Source organism: Amphichorda felina (genome assembly GCF_050947745.1).
Source record: "Amphichorda felina strain 45539 chromosome Unknown scaffold_6, whole genome shotgun sequence".
Lineage (NCBI taxonomy): Eukaryota > Fungi > Ascomycota > Sordariomycetes > Hypocreales > Bionectriaceae > Amphichorda > Amphichorda felina.
Window position 1 is genome coordinate 1696685 of NW_028145044.1, and position 18416 is coordinate 1715100.

Here is an 18416-nt window from a genome sequence, read left to right on the forward strand (position 1 = left end):
CATTAGGTGGCGCCATTTTACGTACCACGGTAACGACACCGCAACGACCCTGACGAATTTTCTTTGCTGTATGTCTGAATCAAGACCGTCTACGCAACCGGGAAGCCTCAACCAAGCTCCTGGCCTTTCGCTCGACCCCGTTTCCTCTATCCCCTCGTACAGGATGCTCGACATCTCTGGGGTGTATACTATCAAGGAAGGGAGTTCAAAAAGCAAATTGCTACAGCCGGGTTCCCCGCACAAGATCTCATCTGGTGGCTTTCCATTGGAGTGGAATGGTAGCCGCAGAGGAGCATCAGCGACGGCAACTTCGACGTGTACCTGTACTTCGATCTTCACGATCAGCACCTTTTCTAGACGTTTCCTTGCCTCTTCTTTTTGTCTTCATTGAACTTTTCGGACCGCGGCCTTTTCTACTTCTCAGTCATCTTGGAACCTCGATGCTACACGAATTCACCCCTCATGACTCATGACAGTCACAATGTTTTCGACGCGCGAAGGTGGTAGATCTTCTCCATGGTCGGCTCTCTCTTTTGCCAGCTTAGGAGCCGCTAGATTCCTTCTGGGTATCTCCTCCATGGGCGGCGATAGGAAGGCCTAATTCACGAGTTCCTAGGAACTTGCCTCGCTTTCGACAAGACGATCATGCCTCGAGTTTCTTCAGTCACGAATTACGGATGCAGAACTATCAGGCGGTCGGAGCAAGACCTTGATTCCGAAGGCGATGTATGCTCACCGCGAGATTTTCTTTCTCTTTTTCGATGCATGCTGCTGTTGTATGATGTTTCTGGTGCTTTGGTCCATCTACACTTCACTTTCGACGGAATTTCAGAACTTTGGCTTAGCTAATTGGCTTTGGCTTGGCTAATTGGCTTCGGCTTGGAGAAGGGTCGACTCCAGATCCTCGTCTGGTCCCCAATGATGCTGGATCTTGTGGAAGCGGCCAATTTTCCTGTATTTAGATAGGTAGTTAGATGCCTCTTCAAATTAGGGATTTGATGAGTTATTCTTGTGTGTCCTGTGCATATGTGATGCCCTGCCGTGATTCAAACCTGGCCCAGCTGGAAGATTAAAGATGAGCTGTTCCAATGAGCTCAATGTGGGTACCCAATGAGACTGATTGGTACAGCATTTGTTTTGACTGAAGGGTTCTCTGGCACTCGACATGGTCCTGGGGTTTTCTTCTATTGCAAAATTGGCAGAACTAGGTTGTGAAATGACTATCTATCGTCTTCTACTACTAACAACAAGGTAATAGTAGTAGTAGTAGTAGTAGTAGTACGACTTTGGCGTATCACAACGACGGGTACCCAGCACTGGGTGCTTACCAACATGTCCCGGGACCAACGTGACTTTGAAGTTGGAGGGAGACGAACCACCAAGACATACATTGAGCATCACAGCACATATCATTATTTCCATGGCCAGAGAAATTGAGTCATTAACTTGTTCATATCGGAACTGAAATTTTTTCATTCCCATTTTCCCTGCTATGTAACGCAGTGTCCAGCTCCCCAGAGCCCAAGCCACGCAAATGCCATGACCGCCATTCCCTTTTGCAAAAGAACCACAAGAGACGCAGCGTAACCAGCGATGCCCACGCCCACCAGGACGGAGTGACGGGGGACAGCTTGCTCGCCGGCCACGCCAGCGACCCGCTTATCGGTAACGCCACAGGGAGGTGGTGTTGTGGCGCTTCCAGGTCTTTCTGCGGCCAGCGCGGGTGTTGTTGTAACGGTGGCCCTTGTTGAGACCACGGGACTTCTTGCCGGTGGCGGTGAGGCCACGAGCCTCGCGGTGCTTGTGGACGGGGTTGACGATCCAGTTGATGCGGGGGTCGATGCGGATGGCCTTGTGCTGGGGGTCGACGAGGATGACCTCGTAGTACTTGTAGGTCGAGTCCTGGTTGATCCAGTAAGAGTTGAGGACGCGCAGGTTGGCGCAGCGGCGGCCGACACGCTCCTCGGCGGTGGCCTTGAGAGAGCGCTGGTACTTGAGCTGGTTCACACCCTGGTTGGTGGGCTTGCCTGTGGATAGAGAATTTTGTCAGTTTTTGCTCTCGATTCTTCCGCTTCTCGCAATCCCCTCTGGCGAGCGGTTATTTAGGGAGGCACGAACCGTAGGTGGCACCCTTGGGGACGGGCTTCTTGCGGCCACCGCGGCGGACGCGCACACGGTAGACGACATAGCCCTGCTTGGCCTTGTAACCGAGGCGGCGGGCCTTGTCAGGGCGAGAAGGGCGCGAGGCGCGGTGGATGACGTTCAGTTGACGGAGCTATATTCATGCACTCTCAGCATATGTTCAACGAGTGTATAGCAAGAACGAAGGCGTGATGGGATGTCTTCTCCTAGTCCACTCCTCGGGCCTGTGCCAAGTGTCGAAAGACGCCCGACGACGACGAAGGATCGTCGAGGCACCGCGAATACTTGAGAGAGCCCATGGAGTAACCCTGAGAGAGATCCCAGCCCCGTCCACACGTTTGCAATTGGATTCGTAGGTATTGGTTCGGTTCAACGTACTTCCCAGCAGCGGACACGGAGCAAAAACTGCATAACATCTGACTGCTTCTTCTTCTGAAGCTCCTCGACGTACTTGAGGGCACCCATCTTGGCTGTATCGGCAACGACGTGTTAGATCAATTGAGTCTTTCGTTGGCGAGGAAAGGAAGTGGTGGAATGAGGGCGACGAACCGGTTGGGGAACGGTATTCCTGCCTTGTGTTGGGTTAGTAGGGAGAGTGGGTGGTTGAAGACGAAGGACAGGTACGAGGGTCGAAAATTTGGTGGATTTGCAAAACTGCTCGGGCGAAATGGCAGTTTGTGGGAAGACAGTGGCACTAACGCTGAATAGGGCTAGCGCGCTAGGACTTGCCCCTCCCAGCAAGCCCTCCTCCCCGATGCTGCGGTGGGACCATGATGAGTAAGCTGGTTGACCGAGTAGCTGGCCCAACGACCGTCCTCAACGAATCCCTTTGAATCAGTTCCACAAAAAGCCAATGGTAAAGCTTAAGAAAGACCTCGAGTGTCATTCGCCAGCAACAAACATATCGATTAATTACTCCCAGTATTTTCCCCCAGGATAGCACGCCGCGGATGTAGCATATCGACCGCCCAGAGACACTGATCGCTGCTTTCATCACATGAGGAATTCAGCCCTCCTGCATTGATCTCAGAATCCCAGTGAACGCCCTGACCTGTTCCTGCGCTATCCTGCCCCAAGTAGTGTCCATTCTCTTCGGCCGGACGTTATCGAAAATCTCCCAGGCGACCTTCTCCACAGTACTTGCTCTCTTGGGTAGCACCGACACGGGAGACTTTGGGTTAGGGATGATGAGGTGGTTGATGGTGCGGGCGGCAGTCGTCATGGCATATTGATTCAGGTCTTTAAGGTCTCTCTGGTCCTGCTCCCAGTGCATCCAGTCTGGTTTTGCGATAGCGTTATCGCGACATGAAGCGAGTGCCTTGTAGAGCTCTATCGTTTCCTTTAGTTGTCCCAAGATTTGAGATGCCTTCTTGAAGTTCTCGTTGAGAAAGGCTCTACCGCTGCTATTCGGGGTGCCAGCGTACCCGGGTGCCATGACGGGGGCGCATTCTGGAGGAACATGCTGACGTAGAGCATCTCCAAGGTCGACAACGGGGCTGGTGCCTGTAAGCTTCGTGCCCCATGGAGTGACGGCGAAGTGGCGAGACGGCTTACTGTTTCTTCTTCTGTTCGTCATCCATGAATCCCATAATCTCGTCTACGCCGTCTTGGATCTCCCCCTTGGCGCCGTTGACGTTGATTCTGCGCTTCTTTGAGCTCTTGGCCGCTTGAAAGAAGCCCCTGGGACAGCTTCCGTTAGCTTAACAAGGCCACTCCAGGCTTCCCACATGCACTGCAGATACCAACCTGCTGCTAGCGCGCCCTTCGTCTCTCGCGTCCTCGTCATCTTTCTTTGCCTTCCCCCTTGTTGGTCTTTTCGCGGGTGGTTTGGCAGTCTTAGCCGCCGCCGGTTTCTCGGCATCGCTCGTCTCTACATGTGTCCGATTAGCATGTTAGCTTCATAATATGTTTTAAAGAGAAACTGTACCGCCAGAAGCTTTCCGTTTCCTTGTTGTCGGTGCCATCCCGTTTTCCGTGATTGATAAGATGGCAGCAAGTTTATAACCCACAAATGCTCATATGTCTTTCTACACGATGGGGCCTGGACGTGGAAACGGAGGACGGTACTGTGATGTGGAAGAGAGGGGGGGGGGGGTTTGCTCATGGATGAAAATCTACGCTCTGACCGTCCTGAAACTAAAGGCGGAAGGAACATATTGGGATGGAAGGAATGAGACGGGCCACTTGGCAGGAGTGACAGGAACGGGATTTCTGCGCACTTTCCTCACCGGTAGGTCCTTACGCCCGAGCTCGTAACCCTCTTGAGCTCCGATGAGTCTCTTAGGATGGGCAGCATGGCCAACGGGCATATGTAATTTGTGAAGTATCATAAGCTCTTCGTCAATTTTCCAGCAATATCCCTCTTTAACTGCCTAAAATCACCCTAAGTCCGTACCGTAGTAATGCAAGGTCGAAAAGAAAACAAACACAAGTAGGTCTTGCCAAACACAACCTCGGTTCCCTAACCAAGCAAGCCCCTTTTGGTTTGCACATTAGATACATCCGTAAATGCGTAAAGTCAGGTCTCTCTGTCTATGATTTCTGCCAATAAAGCGAAAGCAAAGTTCGTGCCCCAGCCGCCGCCCCATTCTTCTCTTTAGTCGTTAAGAGTGAAAGATGTGAAAACCAAGTAAACATGACACACAAAGAAAAACCGTGTTGTAAGACTGGATATAAACTGAACCAAGCGACGACAAGGCCCGAGGTCATGTGGGTGCCCACAGAAAGCGAAGCCAGCCAAGATGTTGGCTTGAAACGAGAGATGGGCGGCAGAGGTGCCAAGACGCCCAAATACGTACCGATCGGGGTAGCAGGATGTTGAAAAACCATCCGAGGTTGTTCTAGAATATGAATTTTTTTTTTCTTTGCCGCGGCCGTCTCATGTCCCATACTCCAAAATACTCCATCAGATAGCCAGAACCTGATTAGGTCGGCAAATGAGACGGTGATCGAAATGAGAGTGCAAAGCATGCCGTGGCTAATGCGAATTAAGCGAGAGGCCTTGAAATGCAGCGCTCCAATCATTCTGCTGAGCGATTGGGGACATTCCCTGTGTATGGGAAGTCGGGCTGGGGACAGATTGGGGCGGGGGGAACCGGTGCCGCATAGACTGGAAATCACCCATCTGTTGGAACCCGGCTCCAGAGAATCCTTCTGCGTTCGGTGATAAAGCTTGACCATATGGAGCGTTTGCACGAGCGTTTCCAAAGGCGCCTCCCTGGCCGAAACTATAGTTGACTCCGTTGTAGTTTTGGCCTGGGCCGGCATTCCTGTCTCCTGTGAAGGGCTGGTTTGGTCCAGGTCGGAAACCTCGTCCAGCCTGAGCACTATGAGCAAAGCCTGGAGGCTGTTGCTCTTGGTGTTGCTGATTCTGGCGCCTGTCGTTGTTTCCGGAGGAGCGGCCTACTCCCACAGCTCCTGGGCCAACACCGCTAGGGGGTTGGATGCCAAGGGTAGGGCTGGCGAACGACGCCGGGTTGATGGCAGACATCCAGATCCGAGTCTTGTAGATTTTGAACAGGTCGGTGACGAGGGAGTTGAAGTTGATGTACGCATCCGCAAAGTAGTAGAAAGTTAGTTTTTTCCAATCCCTATTCACCATGTTAGTTGGCGGATTGGACAAGCATATGGGACTCGCTTACATTTGGAATTCAGCGTCGAGAATTTCCATGTTGAGGCCATGCTCCTTGACCTTCTGCATGCAAACTCTCTTCGCCTTGGCCTCCTGGCCTTCTTTATCCCGCAAGGAATGAACCTCGTGGCTTTGCGCGAGGCGCTTGATAAGCTTGGGCCGGAGTTCGCCAGCGTTTGGCTCCTGGATGTGGTGTTGAGTTGGTGGCCCCATGCCGCCCACAGCGCTGCCCTGGAGACCATTGGATGAGGCCAAGAGCCCTGAGCCTGATCCCTCCTGGGCTGCAGCGGCACCTTGAGAGTACATCATGAGCCATTTGTAGTGCTCCTCGGCGTAATGCTCCTTGAGCTCCTTGGCAATTTGCCAGTCTACATTGTCCTTCGCCACAGTGCCCAGATCGGTTCCACGGTCCGCTTCCACTATTACCAGATCGCCTGGCTTGACTGTGAGCCCAGTACCTTCCTGGATATAGAACACGTCCGCCCTGGCGCATTTGAAGAGCACAATATGGAGAAGCTGATTATGGCGCGGTTGAGCCATGCTGTAAAGGCTGCGGTGAGGGGACGGAGCTCGGTTGGGAAATGGAGGTTGGACACCAAATTGCGATTGATAGGGGTTGCTAAACGCAGACGGCAGGTTGGCACCCATGTGAGTGCCTGTTGGGACGTAGGTTGCTAACTTCGCGTTAACTGGAGACCCAGGGTCAGATATGATAGGAGGAAGAGCTTACTGTTGTTAGGGCCAGTACCAAAGCCAGCGTTGTCCTGGTATCCCGATACAAAGTCCTGGAGTTGCTGACCGTCTGGAGTTGTCGCATCCAGAGTCGACACTGAATCGGCGATCGAGCTGATAGAACCTTGGCGTGTGGGCATGTTGGCGAAGGAGTGTCGCCGGCTCTGGGAAGCGTCAGGTCCAGGGAATCCTGAGGTAGACCACAATGCCCTCTTGAGGTTGGCGTCCACCTTGTTACGACCATCCGAGCTGAAGGGAGCGCGAAATGCCGCCCCTCCGCCGTACTCGCTCATTCGTCGATTCGCTGCCCGCCTTGCAAAAGACTCGCCGCCATCATTGACCTCATCAAGCTCATCAATGGCGAAGTCGGACTCTTCAGGGACCGACTCTTGAAGTGAGTAGCCGTTGTTAAAGTATGAGGCTCCAGTTGCGGCGCGGGGTCGGATCCGATTGTATTGTTGCTGTTGGCGGAGCATGGCATTCTCCCGCGTAAGCATCTCAATGGTCTTGGACTCGGCGCTCTGATGAAAGGATCCCTGCATCGATTCCGAGGCACTCTCCTCCTCCTCGTCATCCTCCACCTCCTTCACCTTTCCGAGCATAGACCCATCGTTGGCCATTTCACTCAGCATGCTGGGGCGTGATGGTCGGTGCTGGAGCGCGGGGTGGCGAGAACGGCCTAGGACAGCGGAGGAGCTCATTCCGCTAGTAGGAACTGCTTCAGGTTCCATCTGACCCACCGAGTAGGACTGGGACCGGTACGTCTTTGGAGTGGGGTGTAGCGGGATGGCAAAAGGTATCTGCGAGTTGGAGCCATCACGAGTGTTCGGGGAAGTTTGGGTCAATGAACTGTCTGGGCCGAACATGGAGTTGCTCATCGCGCCTGGCGGAACGGTCGAAGTGGGCGACGACGGCGTGACCTCGTTGAGATGCGAAGGTGGATTCTTGCGCTCAGTGTTCCAGATCGCAGGTCCCCAAGGAAAGGCAGATGGTTGGCCAGGGGCTCGTCCCATGGCTGATGGTGCTGGGTGTGATCCCCAGGAACCTGGACCTGTCTCGCCCGAAGGGGTGCTTGGATGCGACGCAGTAGGAGACATGGAGCCACTTGCGATGGAGCCTTTGCGGGGGCGTGCGAAGGTAGAGGAAGATGTGTCGTTGAGCCACGACGACCGTCGGACGGGTTTCTGGGGCTGTGCGGGTGGCTGGGATGATTCGTGACGCTGCTCACCTTCGTCGTCGGAGCTGGCCAGTGCCTCTGAATCCGGTGTTGACGTGCGAGCGTTGACCTTCTCCAAGAGATGGTTCGTGCCGCCCGGTGCCGCGCCGTTGTGAGAGTTCTGGCCCGTCTTGGAGGCGGGCCCAGCTTTTAGAGAGCTAGAACTCATTGTGGATTCGGATGACGTTCCTGGAACTTGACCGACTTATTAACAACGCGTCTCCGTGTGAGTCTCAATATCGTGACCGCGTGACGGAGATTAAGGGTTGAATCAATGACGAGGCGAAGTGAACCGTCGCTGAGAGTTTCGCGAGGTAGTGATGGCAGTAAGGCTTCCAGATCAGGTGAGATTGGTGGCACGTGATGACGGTTTTGCCAATGAATGAGAGGGCGAATGAGCGAAGGCAATGATGAGGTGTGAGTAAAAAGTCAATGCAAACCTTGGAAACGCTTGTGAATGGTTAGCGCTGCGAGCCTCAGGAAACGCAGGGGTGGTTGCTCTTGAATGCGTGACAAGCTCCAGCGACAGTGATGCGTGTATGGACGAGACCCGAAACAGGCCGTGGTCAGGGCGGCTAGTTTGCTGGGACGGTGCAGGAGACCCCGTGAGCATCGTTTGATGGAACGTCGCCGGAGCAGCTCCACTTGCGCATTGAATGAGAGAGCCTGGGGGGGAGGGCTGGAGTCGAGACTCACCAAGCCAAGAAGATCCGAGTTTCTATGAGGTCAAAGCAGCGGGTATGAGGCTCTAAGTCGTAACGCGAAAACTTGGGATCGGAAATGAGGACAGCTGCTAGGCGAAATAAGGAAGAATCCAGATTGCGAACGTGAGTCTTGATCGTCGAGCAACTCGTGAGAGTTGACGGGGGCTGAAGAAGCTGAAGAGGCTGAGTGTGGCGGCGGACTGATGGGCCGATTGCGTGGCGATTTGCCCGATTAAAAGGGACGACAAGATTTGCAAAGTGGTGAACCGTATAAAGATGTCTAAACCAGCGCGTCTAACCCAGAGCCCAAAGGAAAAGATTCGAAGGAGAGGGAGGAAGAGCGTAGGCGCACACGCATGTGCAGGCTGTCGAGAGCGGTATTGCGGGAGAGGAGGTGAGACGCGGTGAGGTGAGGTGAAGCACCCGTGGTCCCTTGCGGTGAGGCGCTGAGGGTGGTGAGGGTGCTGAGAGGACGAGTCTGGGGGAGGAGTCGAAGATCGAGGCTACCGTAGTAGTGGGCGGCGGGTGGCGAAGGCGGCGCTCTCTCAATGGGGAGGAAGAGGATGCTATTTGTCGCCCTCGAGGCCCATTGTCAAAAAGAAACCGGCGCTGGCAGACTGGCGCACAAAGGCAGCCACAGAGGAAGTTGGACGGAAGTGAAGACGCGAGGATGGAAGAGAGGGCGAAGAAGACCGGTGCAGTCGAGGTTCCGCGTGCGGCGCCTGTCAATGCTACCAAGTACCAACAGCGCAGCCAGTGGCGGGGCGAGAGTGGAATGCGAGCGAGGAGGATCAATGGGGAGGGTTTTTGGTGGGAACCTGGGAAAAAAAAGGGGAAGACTGGATGAGGTGGCCGGGCGGGAAAGCGGGGGAGAAAGGCTACCGTGGGTGGACTCGTGGAGCTGGGCCTATGAGCCTGTGAGCCTGTCACCTGTGAGCAACAGGTCGCCTGGATTCTGGACGCCGTGTTGCGACGCGAGTTGGCGAGGCAAGCTGCAAGTCGACTGCAACTGCAATATGCACCCCAGCGACTGCAGCTGCTGGAGGTGTCTGGCTGCTTCCACGGGCTGGCTGCCTGGCTGTCTGGCCGTCAGGTGGCAGGTACTACCAGCAGTGGGCTGTCAAATGCGGCGGACAGCCTGGTTGTTGGGTGCAAGCAGATCTTCCTGCTGAAGCTGTGCGTGCAGCACAGTTGCACTGCAGCAGCCGATGAGGAAAAATGGAAAAGTATGGGGTACCGGGGTTGGGGGCCAAGCGTTGCAAGATGAGATGGATGCGTTGCCGCTGGTTCCTCCTAGTTCTGTCTTGTCTCTTATTTCTTTCAGGGTACTTTGCGCACCCAGATTTCAGGTGAGGACAGCCTCTAAAAAGGGCGTACGGTCAGTTTCTCGCTGTATATACTCGTTACGAATCTTGGGGTGTTTGTCCTGGAACGGTCTTGTCCTCGAGAAAATCGAGAAAATCGATGGTGAGGAGGTGCTGTTTGCTCTGGGGTGCCTATCGGTAGTGCTTGACGATCCGGGTGAGGTGGCCGGGGTCGTTGGGAGGTGGTGTGCTGGGAAGCTGTGGGAGCAAGCGGTGGCTGTTTGGGTGTCGTGTGCCCGGTGGGCGACGGGGTTCTGATATGCTTTTGCTGTGCGTCCTCTTGTCCCGGCTAGGGTGGGGAGCAGGAGAAGAGGAACACGACCAGAACCACCACCACAGGCAATGAGTTTAGGGTGGTGTCGTGCAGTGAGGCGGGCGACACGGCACAATGACGGCGGACGAGATGGTGTTGAGGTGAGCTTCACTGTCAGAAACGACAAATGGTGGATAGTAGTGGATGGCAACAGCCGCAAGCTCTGCTCAGTGTGACGATGGAATTGGGAGACACTTGAAAAGAAATGACAGAATGGCTGCTACAGGGGCGAAAGAGGCGAAAGAGGCGAGCGGAGGCCAAAGGTAAACTCGAGTCCGTTCCCCTTGGGCCAATCTCACACGCCAGAAAGACACTCATAGGCCACTTGATTGGCCCGTTGACGCCAGCACAACCTGCGCAAACCAGGACAAATTTAAATCAGACAAGCCATCTCAAGTCAACTGCTGTCAGAGGGCTCCTGAGTCCTTGTGTTTCTGGCCTCCAAACCCAACCAGCCCTGTTCCAGGCCTCCACAGCCCTGCAGCGGGGACGCCGGCGGGACGCGCGGGGAGGAACCATTCTGCGAAGTACCGCCGCTAGACTGGTTCCCGTCAAGTTCATCTTCGAGTCTGGGGCGATTGGTCCATTTTGCTTGGCTTTGGACTCTTGGAAGCACTGGAGACCCCTGCCAGCTCCACGGATAGCGTAATCTAAGGTGGTCCGTGGAATGGCCATCTCCGACGCATGTCCTCTGTATGTACAGTCCTGGTAGGCACCTACCAGCAACCCGGAAAGAAAAGGCCCAAGAAAAATTGGTTAAAACTTGGGACACGTCTTACCGGTGGTTTCATGGAATCGTTCCGCCGGTAATCTCCAGGCCAGCAGTAGTGCACCCGAATCCCGAGGCATCCAAGCCAGGAGGCATCTGTCGCCACCAACCTACTTTTGGCGCCAGTCATCCCAAGATACGGCTCTCTACGGCGTCTGATAGGTACGGTGGTCAGGAAGAGGGTTTCCGAAAGTAAGAAGACTTGGAGTATTATTGTATTCATTTGTCTCCATCTTCGACCGTGTCCAAAGCGTCAGACTGCAAGCGTTTAAGTGCCTGCTTACCGCGGAGCATGCTTGGTACCTTTCCCGCTTTCCCTTTGTTTTCCTTTGCACGCCGTTCAATACAATGGCTCCGGGACTTCCAATGTTAGAGAGATTGCTTGGATGCCCACCTGGTACCATCCTGAGCACGCCTCGTGTTACAAACTATGTGCGAAGGCCAATGCGCCTCGCCGGGCTGCAGCAGGAGGGCACAGGGGCAGCAAGATTGGAGTCTTCCGGGCTTGGCCACAGAGACAGAAGTCACGTCATGGGCGAGGTGGCGGATCCTGCCACAGCGACAATTGAGATAGGCTCCGCTCAAGGTTCCTCCTAGCCCAAATCATCTGCTCGTATCTTCCTTCCCCGTTTCTGGCATCTTTCAACGCCCCTCAGAGAGGTCGCAGAGACGGTTCGATGGGGTTACCCAAAAGAGCGAAGAGAATCGCCGATCTCGAACCGGTGGAGCTGCACCCTCCTGCGACGCGAGAAAGACGAACCGCTCCGGTGCGACTCAACGCCCTGAGTGGAAAGTCTCGACTGCGTCTCGACCGGTGACCAGGCTCCGATGCGCCTGCGCGCTTGCCTGCCAGCGCGTATTACGCGAGGCAGTGATTCGGTCTGCACTTGAAAATCCCGAGGGCTACCAGCCCCCAATGCCTCCCAGTGCATTCCATCCATCCTTTTAAGGTTCCCCGAGGTACGGATACCTTGGCTCCCTGATTGCTGCAGGGCGCCTTTTTCTGGGGGATCGTCACCCCGCAATCGCGTGCGTCCTGGAAGACTGGAACCAAATCAGCCAATGGATGTCATCTCACTTGAGCTCACATGTCTTCCTGTGTCTCAATCTGCCACGCTTTACCACGTACACCGTCGTGCCATCGAGGCCCCAAGCCACATCCCCGACGTGCCTCCAACGGGCCCCTCACCATCCACTGGTGTCATTTCTCCTAGCGCCCCCATCGCTTCGAGGCAAGACGCCACATCCTCGTGCCCGTGGAGGAGGGGGAATCTCGACAGCAAGTGGAGTCCAATCTGAACTGCAACCCCAAAACGGGGGGGCGGGCGCTGCACGTCATCACGCGACAACGATAGCACTTCTTCCCTGGGGTGACCGCTGAGTGGCACAGTCAGTGCCCAAGCCATTTGATGGCAGCTTGGTGCATGGCATGCTTACACGTAGTACTGTACATGTATGTACCTCATTGCGCAACAGTTCGACCTGCTCACAAGCCGGTGATAGGCTAGTGCGTCGCATCCTCACCGCTTACCTCGCGCACACCTCGCATGTTCCAATTGCATCTGCCGCTCTACCCCGGATTTTCTCCTCATGCAGGGAGCGCTCGGAGAGGCCACGCCGGCGTCCATGGGCCGTGACTTGGCAATGGCACGCATCGAAACGGGCATCAACCCCTCCTCAATTGACGCCCTCATCTCCACCTATCAGATGCTCCCCATCTGTTCTGGTAATAAGCCACAGCACAAATACGGCGACGGGCACTTGTTGGATTTCCTTCAGAACTGTCTCCATATGTAAGTTGTCCCGGTACCTAGTGTACTGTTGCGGTTCACGGAATCTAGCTCCGTAAGACTGCGTGGAAGGCTGCAGAGCTTTGCCCCGTCGTACCAGGACCCTGCCCAGACTGCATCAAGGGCATTGGAGTTGTACTTGTGTCTCCCAATATGCCGCTCACTGTTGTTAAATCTGAGCAACTTCGGTGTCAGTGGCCGTGCCACTGCCAACGCTGGCCGGGGCCGCCCACTGGCACCAAAGCATCGCGTCCATGGCTTCGTTAGCGCGATGCCGAACCAAATGCAAACCTCCTGGGAAAGGGGCCATCGTACGCCGCTTAGCTTTGGCATTGCCCGGATCAGGTACAGCCGACGTGTTGGTGTTTGACCCCCAGTTTCGACTCTCGTCTCAGAAATGCAGTTAACTCTCTTTAGAGTCAAGGTCACGGGACATATGGCGGGTCGAGATCAGCCTACCTGGGCGCATACGTTCCTAGATGCATGGGTATCATTGATTCTATATTCTACAGAGCCTAGCTCCTAGCTGGCCGGGGCAGCCCCCTTCTGCTGCTTGAGCTTCTCCTCGAACTTCTCAAACTCCTTTAACGAGACCTCCTCCTCCTCGTCCAGTACCTGGTGGACTCCCTGAACCTCTTCGATCTGCGCAACAGTAGTCAGCATTGTGTCCTCCCGGCCACATCTGTGGGGGTAAAAACTTACATAGTGCATCAGCATGCTCTCAATGCCATTCTTGAGCGTCACAGTGCTGGAGTCGCATGTGCGGCAGGCACCACGTAGCTTCAGCGACACGATGCCGTCCTCGAAACCCCGGAATTCGATATCGCCTCCATCCTCCTGGATGGCCGGCCTGATACGTGTCTCAAGCAGCTCCTTAATCATGCCGACCACCTCGCTGTCATCCTCGTTGTACGCTAGGCTGTCCTCCTCCTCGGGTGCCGTGGTCTCGCCCTCCTTACGCTCCGCCACATTGACAATCGTCTCGCCGGACGTGACGGCCTCTGTGATGAGTGCAAAGATCTCGGGCCGGACGTGAGCCCAGTTTGCGTCGGCGGCCTTGGTCACCGTAATAAAGTCGGCGCCGTAGAAGACGGACTTAATGCCATCAATGTTCATCAGCTTCGAGGCCAGCGGCGACGGGTACGGAGGCGAGATGGTCGACCGCGGGTTCAGGTACTCGATGAAGGGCGTGTTGACGTCCTCGGGTACGACCCGATGGCCGGGCAGGAACTTGAGGGCGTCCGGGTTCGGTGTCGACTCGGTCTGGATGAAGATAGTGCGGACTGCCCCCGCGGCCGTGCCGCCTACCCCGGGGATCGTCCGTGGCACTCGTCGGGCGAGCGGCCGCGATCCAGAGGCCATGAATGGGAGCCTGGTCTGCGTGCTGAGCGTGCGAGACCACCTCGGTGCGGCTCGGAGGTGGCACTCGAGGGCCGGCCGCGATGCGGTCGCCAGCAGACGGGCTGCTGCTCTCGGCGTCTTTGCGGAGGCCATATTGGGCTGTGTCAATGGGTATTAGGGGCCGTAGGCGATGATAGGATGATGTTAGGATTGAGGGAAAACGTTTTGTCCGGCAAACAGTCGTTGTTTCTGGCGACTTTTCTTCGCCGCGTTGTGCCGAGACTTTTTAATGTATCTACGTAGTGTATTAGTAATTGGGGAGCTATGATGCAACGCGCGGTTACCAGTCCCGCCAGCCCAGAAATTTTATTTCCGCGGCTTCGTCAAACCTGACCACGCGACGCGAGATAACGATCTCTCCCCCCTTCTATCCTCCAACCATCCGCTTTGTGTCACCGCACATAGCCCTCGATGCAGTTCAACCTCTAGTCTCATTTTCCCTCGTCTACTACTCGCTCAGATATTCCATCGGTGGTCAGCACCATGGCTAGGTCTGAGACTTCGTCGAAGCTCGAGATAGATGATGCCCTAGGTCATAATGATACTGGTCAACAGGGACCGCAGAACGAGGTCAACGCGGCGGTTGGGAATGATTCCGAGCAGGGTGTGAAGCCTGTCAAGAAGGTCACATTGTGTGGCATCTGCGAAAATACTGAATCAAAATACAAGTGCCCCCGTTGCTATCTGCCCTAGTACGTCCACCGTCTCGATATCTTCTGCGCCCATGGGTATCATTCATTAACATCATCATAGCTGCTCAGTTGCTTGCAACAAGGTCCATCGCGAAAACCATCCCCCCGACCCTGAGCCAGCGCCCAAATCGACGGTCGAGCCCCCACCTCCTGTCAATCCTCCCACCGAGGAACCCCAGAATCCCAGAGGGCGGCGGCTTAAGCACCCTTTCCGCACCCTGGAGCATTCGGAACAATTACAGTGGCTGTTCAGGAAATATCCCCGGCTCCCCGATCAGCTCCTCGAGATTCACGCGGCCACTCAGGCACCGCCCGACGCGACATCCAGGATTCCCAAGTCTCTGATGAAGGATCTCCCGCCTCAGAATAATGGTTGGAACCGCGACAAAGGTATTGCGCGGGGCAAAGCGGCCCTCCGCAGAGCAAGAAAAGCTGAAGGAGAAGATGGTGAGGCGATAAGAGAGTACTCAGAATTAGTCCTGCATCTGCTTGAGGATGCTCGCTCCAAAAGTGGTTCATGAGAGATCATCAGCCTACACGGCGAGACTGTCTCCGAGAGGCCTGACGAGGACACTATGATATCGCAAGCGCTGTGGGGCTCAAAAGTGATTGCCCTGTATGGAATATGTACTCAACGAATGTCTGAGTTTAGCGGAAGCTCTATTGGGGCTTCTTAGGACAGAGTGGGTTCTTCCTTGCTGGCTCGCAGAATCCGTGGCTAACGCTTGAAGCGCGCAAAGAAGCCAGATTTCGGTGACTTCAAGGATTTGGGCGACTTGAGGGATTCCTCAGCGACTGAATCGGCAGTATCAGAGGGTGAGCTCCCCGAGTCTTTGCTCTTCTGGGAGCTCCCAAGCCGTCCTTTCAAGGTCCACTTCGACTCAGATTTAATCAGGCGCGACTGTCCTGGATTATCCGCCTTCCTCTTGTCGTCGCTTTGCGTCCAGTCAACCTTGCCCACCCCATTATTGTCACGGCTATCTCGTCTTTCCAGATGCAAAGTCGTCCCCGGGGGGTCAGAAGTCGTTCTAGCACGGAGGATGCTGAGTCGCTTAATGGCGTCATCACCACTGTGGTCCTCTGCCCTGGTTCTGAAATGCGTCTCAAACGTGTGTCGTTGGGCAAGCCGGAAGGGCCTCTCGTCGGCATCTGCTGTCATTTGCAGTATAGGAGGATGCTGGAACTGGTTGCGGTCGTACTCCCTGCTCCTCTGGACTTGCGCTTTTCTCATGGCCTTGGTCACTTCACACGGCGCAGTGGTTGCATCGTGAGCCGATAGATTCTGGGCCCCATTTGGCCCATCCATGTGGAATTTGATAGCCGCTCTGGAGAGTTTATGAGCCAATACTCTGGCCTCGGGGCTGTCAACCGTCGTCGTACGCTCGAATTGAGATGCGGCCACCTGGGGAACATGGCGGTAGCTGGCCCCAGCACCATCACCCACCCCGCTGCTCGAGTTCACCCACATCTGAGTCCTATCTTGGTATTCAGGTCTTGTGCCTGCTGGAAGAGGGGCCCTAGGGCCTGGCGATGAGGCCATGGGCTGGCCAGACGTCCTAGTCGTGCAGGGCTGTCCAAGATTCGGCGATCTCGTTTGTCTCTCTGCCTCTACGCGCGCTCGACTGCTCCGTTCGGTATATGCCTCCCTCTCAGCGAGAACGATGTACAGCCTTCGTGACAGTTCTTCTGGGTCAAATGGTGTTGGCTGCTTTGACCGTGGCTTCACGGGTATCGGGCCGGGCCGTCGTGCTGGTAAGGGTGCCGGCCTGGTTGCTCTCCTCTCGTGAGGAAGGCTCATGGTGTCGGCCATGGTCTCTTCAACTGCCTGGGTTGTGCCAAATAGTCGGCGAGCAGTAGGCGATGTATGCACGGATGTGGAATAGGAATAGGACGACAGCAAAGCTGGCCAGGTGAATACGGTGGAGGAGCGTTGGTAGAAATCAGAAACCTCCGAAAAGGCTGGCGAGAATTTGAATGAGGATCCCTGCACGTTGGGGTCGCCTTCCCGGTCGTGCCTGCCCCAGGTGAAGTTTTACGTGAGAGAAGTACCGCGGCAGGACCCCCTTTACCTAGATCATCTGCGAGGGCCTGCCTACAAGCGGTGGGAGGAGGGAAGAGCCACAAAGAGCAGCGCAGAATGGCGATGGTGGGCACGATGAACCAGACGAAGAAGAAACGGCGAGTTGGGGCAACCTGGCACAAAGAAAGATGCTTGGAGACTACGAGTACAAGTTCGAGCGGTCGGGGAGCTCTCACGGGATCAAATTAACCCTGCAGAGTGCAGCACCAAGAGACTAGGAGCACCTACCACTGCGACGTCGACCATCTGGGCCAGCAGGCGACGGGCCGGGCAACGACGCTAGAAGCTGTTAGTGTGGGTCCACTGGAACACACCACTTCAGTGGGCATTGGTGAAGGTTCGGCTTCCACATCTACAGAATAGCAAGCAAAGCCGATGACGGAGGCCTTTCACCGAGGAGTGAGAGCGGCCAGACTGAGGCTGGCTCGTATACTTTGGCGAGGAGGTACATGTGCTGCCGGTGATGTCTGGGAGGCACCGCAAGGTACCACCAGATCCGGGAGGGCGGGTGTTAAACACGCTTGTGCACATATGGCGTGGTAGGTACTGCTGCCGCGGCATGCTGGTACGATAGGTACTTCGGGTGGGCGCGTCCAAAAGAGCCTTCATTGGCACCTCTTACAGATGGTGGTTTGCCCCGGGACCCAGCATTGCAGCATATGGAACGTGGAGCCCCGGAGTCGAACAGCTTTGGGCAGCTGTCTGTTTCTGTAGTGCTGCGAAGTGCCGTCTGTTGCGCCATTGTGCATCGCCCACTGCCGAGGGCAAAATGCAGTCAGACACGCAAGGACGATCTTTCCGTTGATCGAATTATTATAGGCTCCGTACGTACTGCGCCATCGAGTTTCTGCGAAGTGGCATGCTGCGAGGGAGGGCGCCATGGGCATGACTTGGTGGCCTGGACTGAGTCCTTAATGTCTTGGCTTAGAGGAGTACCATGCAGCATCCGCCATCCAGAAGGGACCTTTCTCGTACCTGAGGCCAGTGCTGAACCAGCAAACAGACCGCAAAGCATCAGCGTCACATGTGAATATAAACCATGGATACATGAACCTACATCAATTTGTGTCAGAGCACAGGGATACTATCTTGACTCGAATTTGCAGACAGTGTTGACTGGAATAAGCGTCCCAAGCCCGCCAAGCCCGCCAATATCCACCACTAACTAGATCTTGGCTAGCACCTAGGGGTTTTGGGAGTTGGGTTCAACGGCTGGCGGCCGATCCCCCGGGGGTAGACTCGGATCTGCGGGGCACCCGAGAAGCGACGACGAGGAATTAATGATTCACAGGTCTCACCATCCGGGCCGATGCCGTGGGACAGCCGCCGCATCTTGATGCCGCAGCGGACCACTCCGAATTCCTAATTTTCCCCCAGAACAGAACCTATGTCTCTGTGCCTGATGGCGACTCATATCGGCCTGGGCAAGTTCATGATGGCCATTGAGGAGTAGGGCTGGAGCAGCAAGCGGCCCCTGCCGCCGTAGCGCATTACGGCGAGGTGCGAACTTATCAATCGATGAGTCGATGTGCCAACGTGGCGCCCAAGCTTGGAAATCTGTTGGCTGGCGGTCCATCGCACA

The 18416-nt window shown here is 55.4% G+C and overlaps 6 protein-coding genes across 6 annotated transcripts; 1 reads left to right on the forward strand and 5 right to left on the reverse strand.

The window, feature by feature from the left end:
* Positions 1-1659: 1659 nt before the first annotated feature.
* On the reverse strand, positions 1660-2607 carry rpl15 (60S ribosomal protein eL15; the record flags this gene model as incomplete). Its single annotated transcript, XM_083195780.1, has 3 exons — positions 1660-2027; positions 2119-2275; positions 2521-2607. 3 exons carry the CDS (start codon positions 2605-2607, stop codon positions 1660-1662), a joined length of 612 nt encoding a protein of 203 aa, XP_083048796.1.
* A 541-nt stretch (positions 2608-3148) lies between these two features.
* On the reverse strand, positions 3149-4438 carry ACO1O0_006388 (uncharacterized protein; the record flags this gene model as incomplete). The annotated part of the gene is made up of 4 exons (XM_083195781.1): positions 3149-3638; positions 3697-3822; positions 3889-4010; positions 4385-4438. 4 exons carry the CDS (start codon positions 4436-4438, stop codon positions 3149-3151), a joined length of 792 nt encoding a protein of 263 aa, XP_083048797.1.
* A 681-nt stretch (positions 4439-5119) lies between these two features.
* ACO1O0_006389 (PSP1 family protein) lies at positions 5120-7890 on the reverse strand (the record flags this gene model as incomplete). Its single annotated transcript, XM_083195782.1, has 3 exons — positions 5120-5732; positions 5784-6447; positions 6504-7890. The coding sequence occupies 3 exons, from the start codon at positions 7888-7890 to the stop codon at positions 5120-5122; spliced, it is 2664 nt and encodes an 887-aa protein (XP_083048798.1).
* Positions 7891-13183: 5293 nt separating this feature from the next.
* On the reverse strand, positions 13184-14155 carry ACO1O0_006390 (scaffold protein Nfu/NifU N terminal-domain-containing protein; the record flags this gene model as incomplete). Its single annotated transcript, XM_083195783.1, has 2 exons — positions 13184-13303; positions 13364-14155. The coding sequence occupies 2 exons, from the start codon at positions 14153-14155 to the stop codon at positions 13184-13186; spliced, it is 912 nt and encodes a 303-aa protein (XP_083048799.1).
* Positions 14156-14545: 390 nt separating this feature from the next.
* On the forward strand, positions 14546-15275 carry ACO1O0_006391 (uncharacterized protein; the record flags this gene model as incomplete). Its single annotated transcript, XM_083195784.1, has 2 exons — positions 14546-14694; positions 14816-15275. 2 exons carry the CDS (start codon positions 14546-14548, stop codon positions 15273-15275), a joined length of 609 nt encoding a protein of 202 aa, XP_083048800.1.
* Positions 15276-15472: 197 nt separating this feature from the next.
* Positions 15473-16222, reverse strand: ACO1O0_006392 (uncharacterized protein; the record flags this gene model as incomplete). The annotated part of the gene is made up of 2 exons (XM_083195785.1): positions 15473-16156; positions 16217-16222. 2 exons carry the CDS (start codon positions 16220-16222, stop codon positions 15473-15475), a joined length of 690 nt encoding a protein of 229 aa, XP_083048801.1.
* Between the last annotated feature and the right edge of the window lie 2194 nt (positions 16223-18416).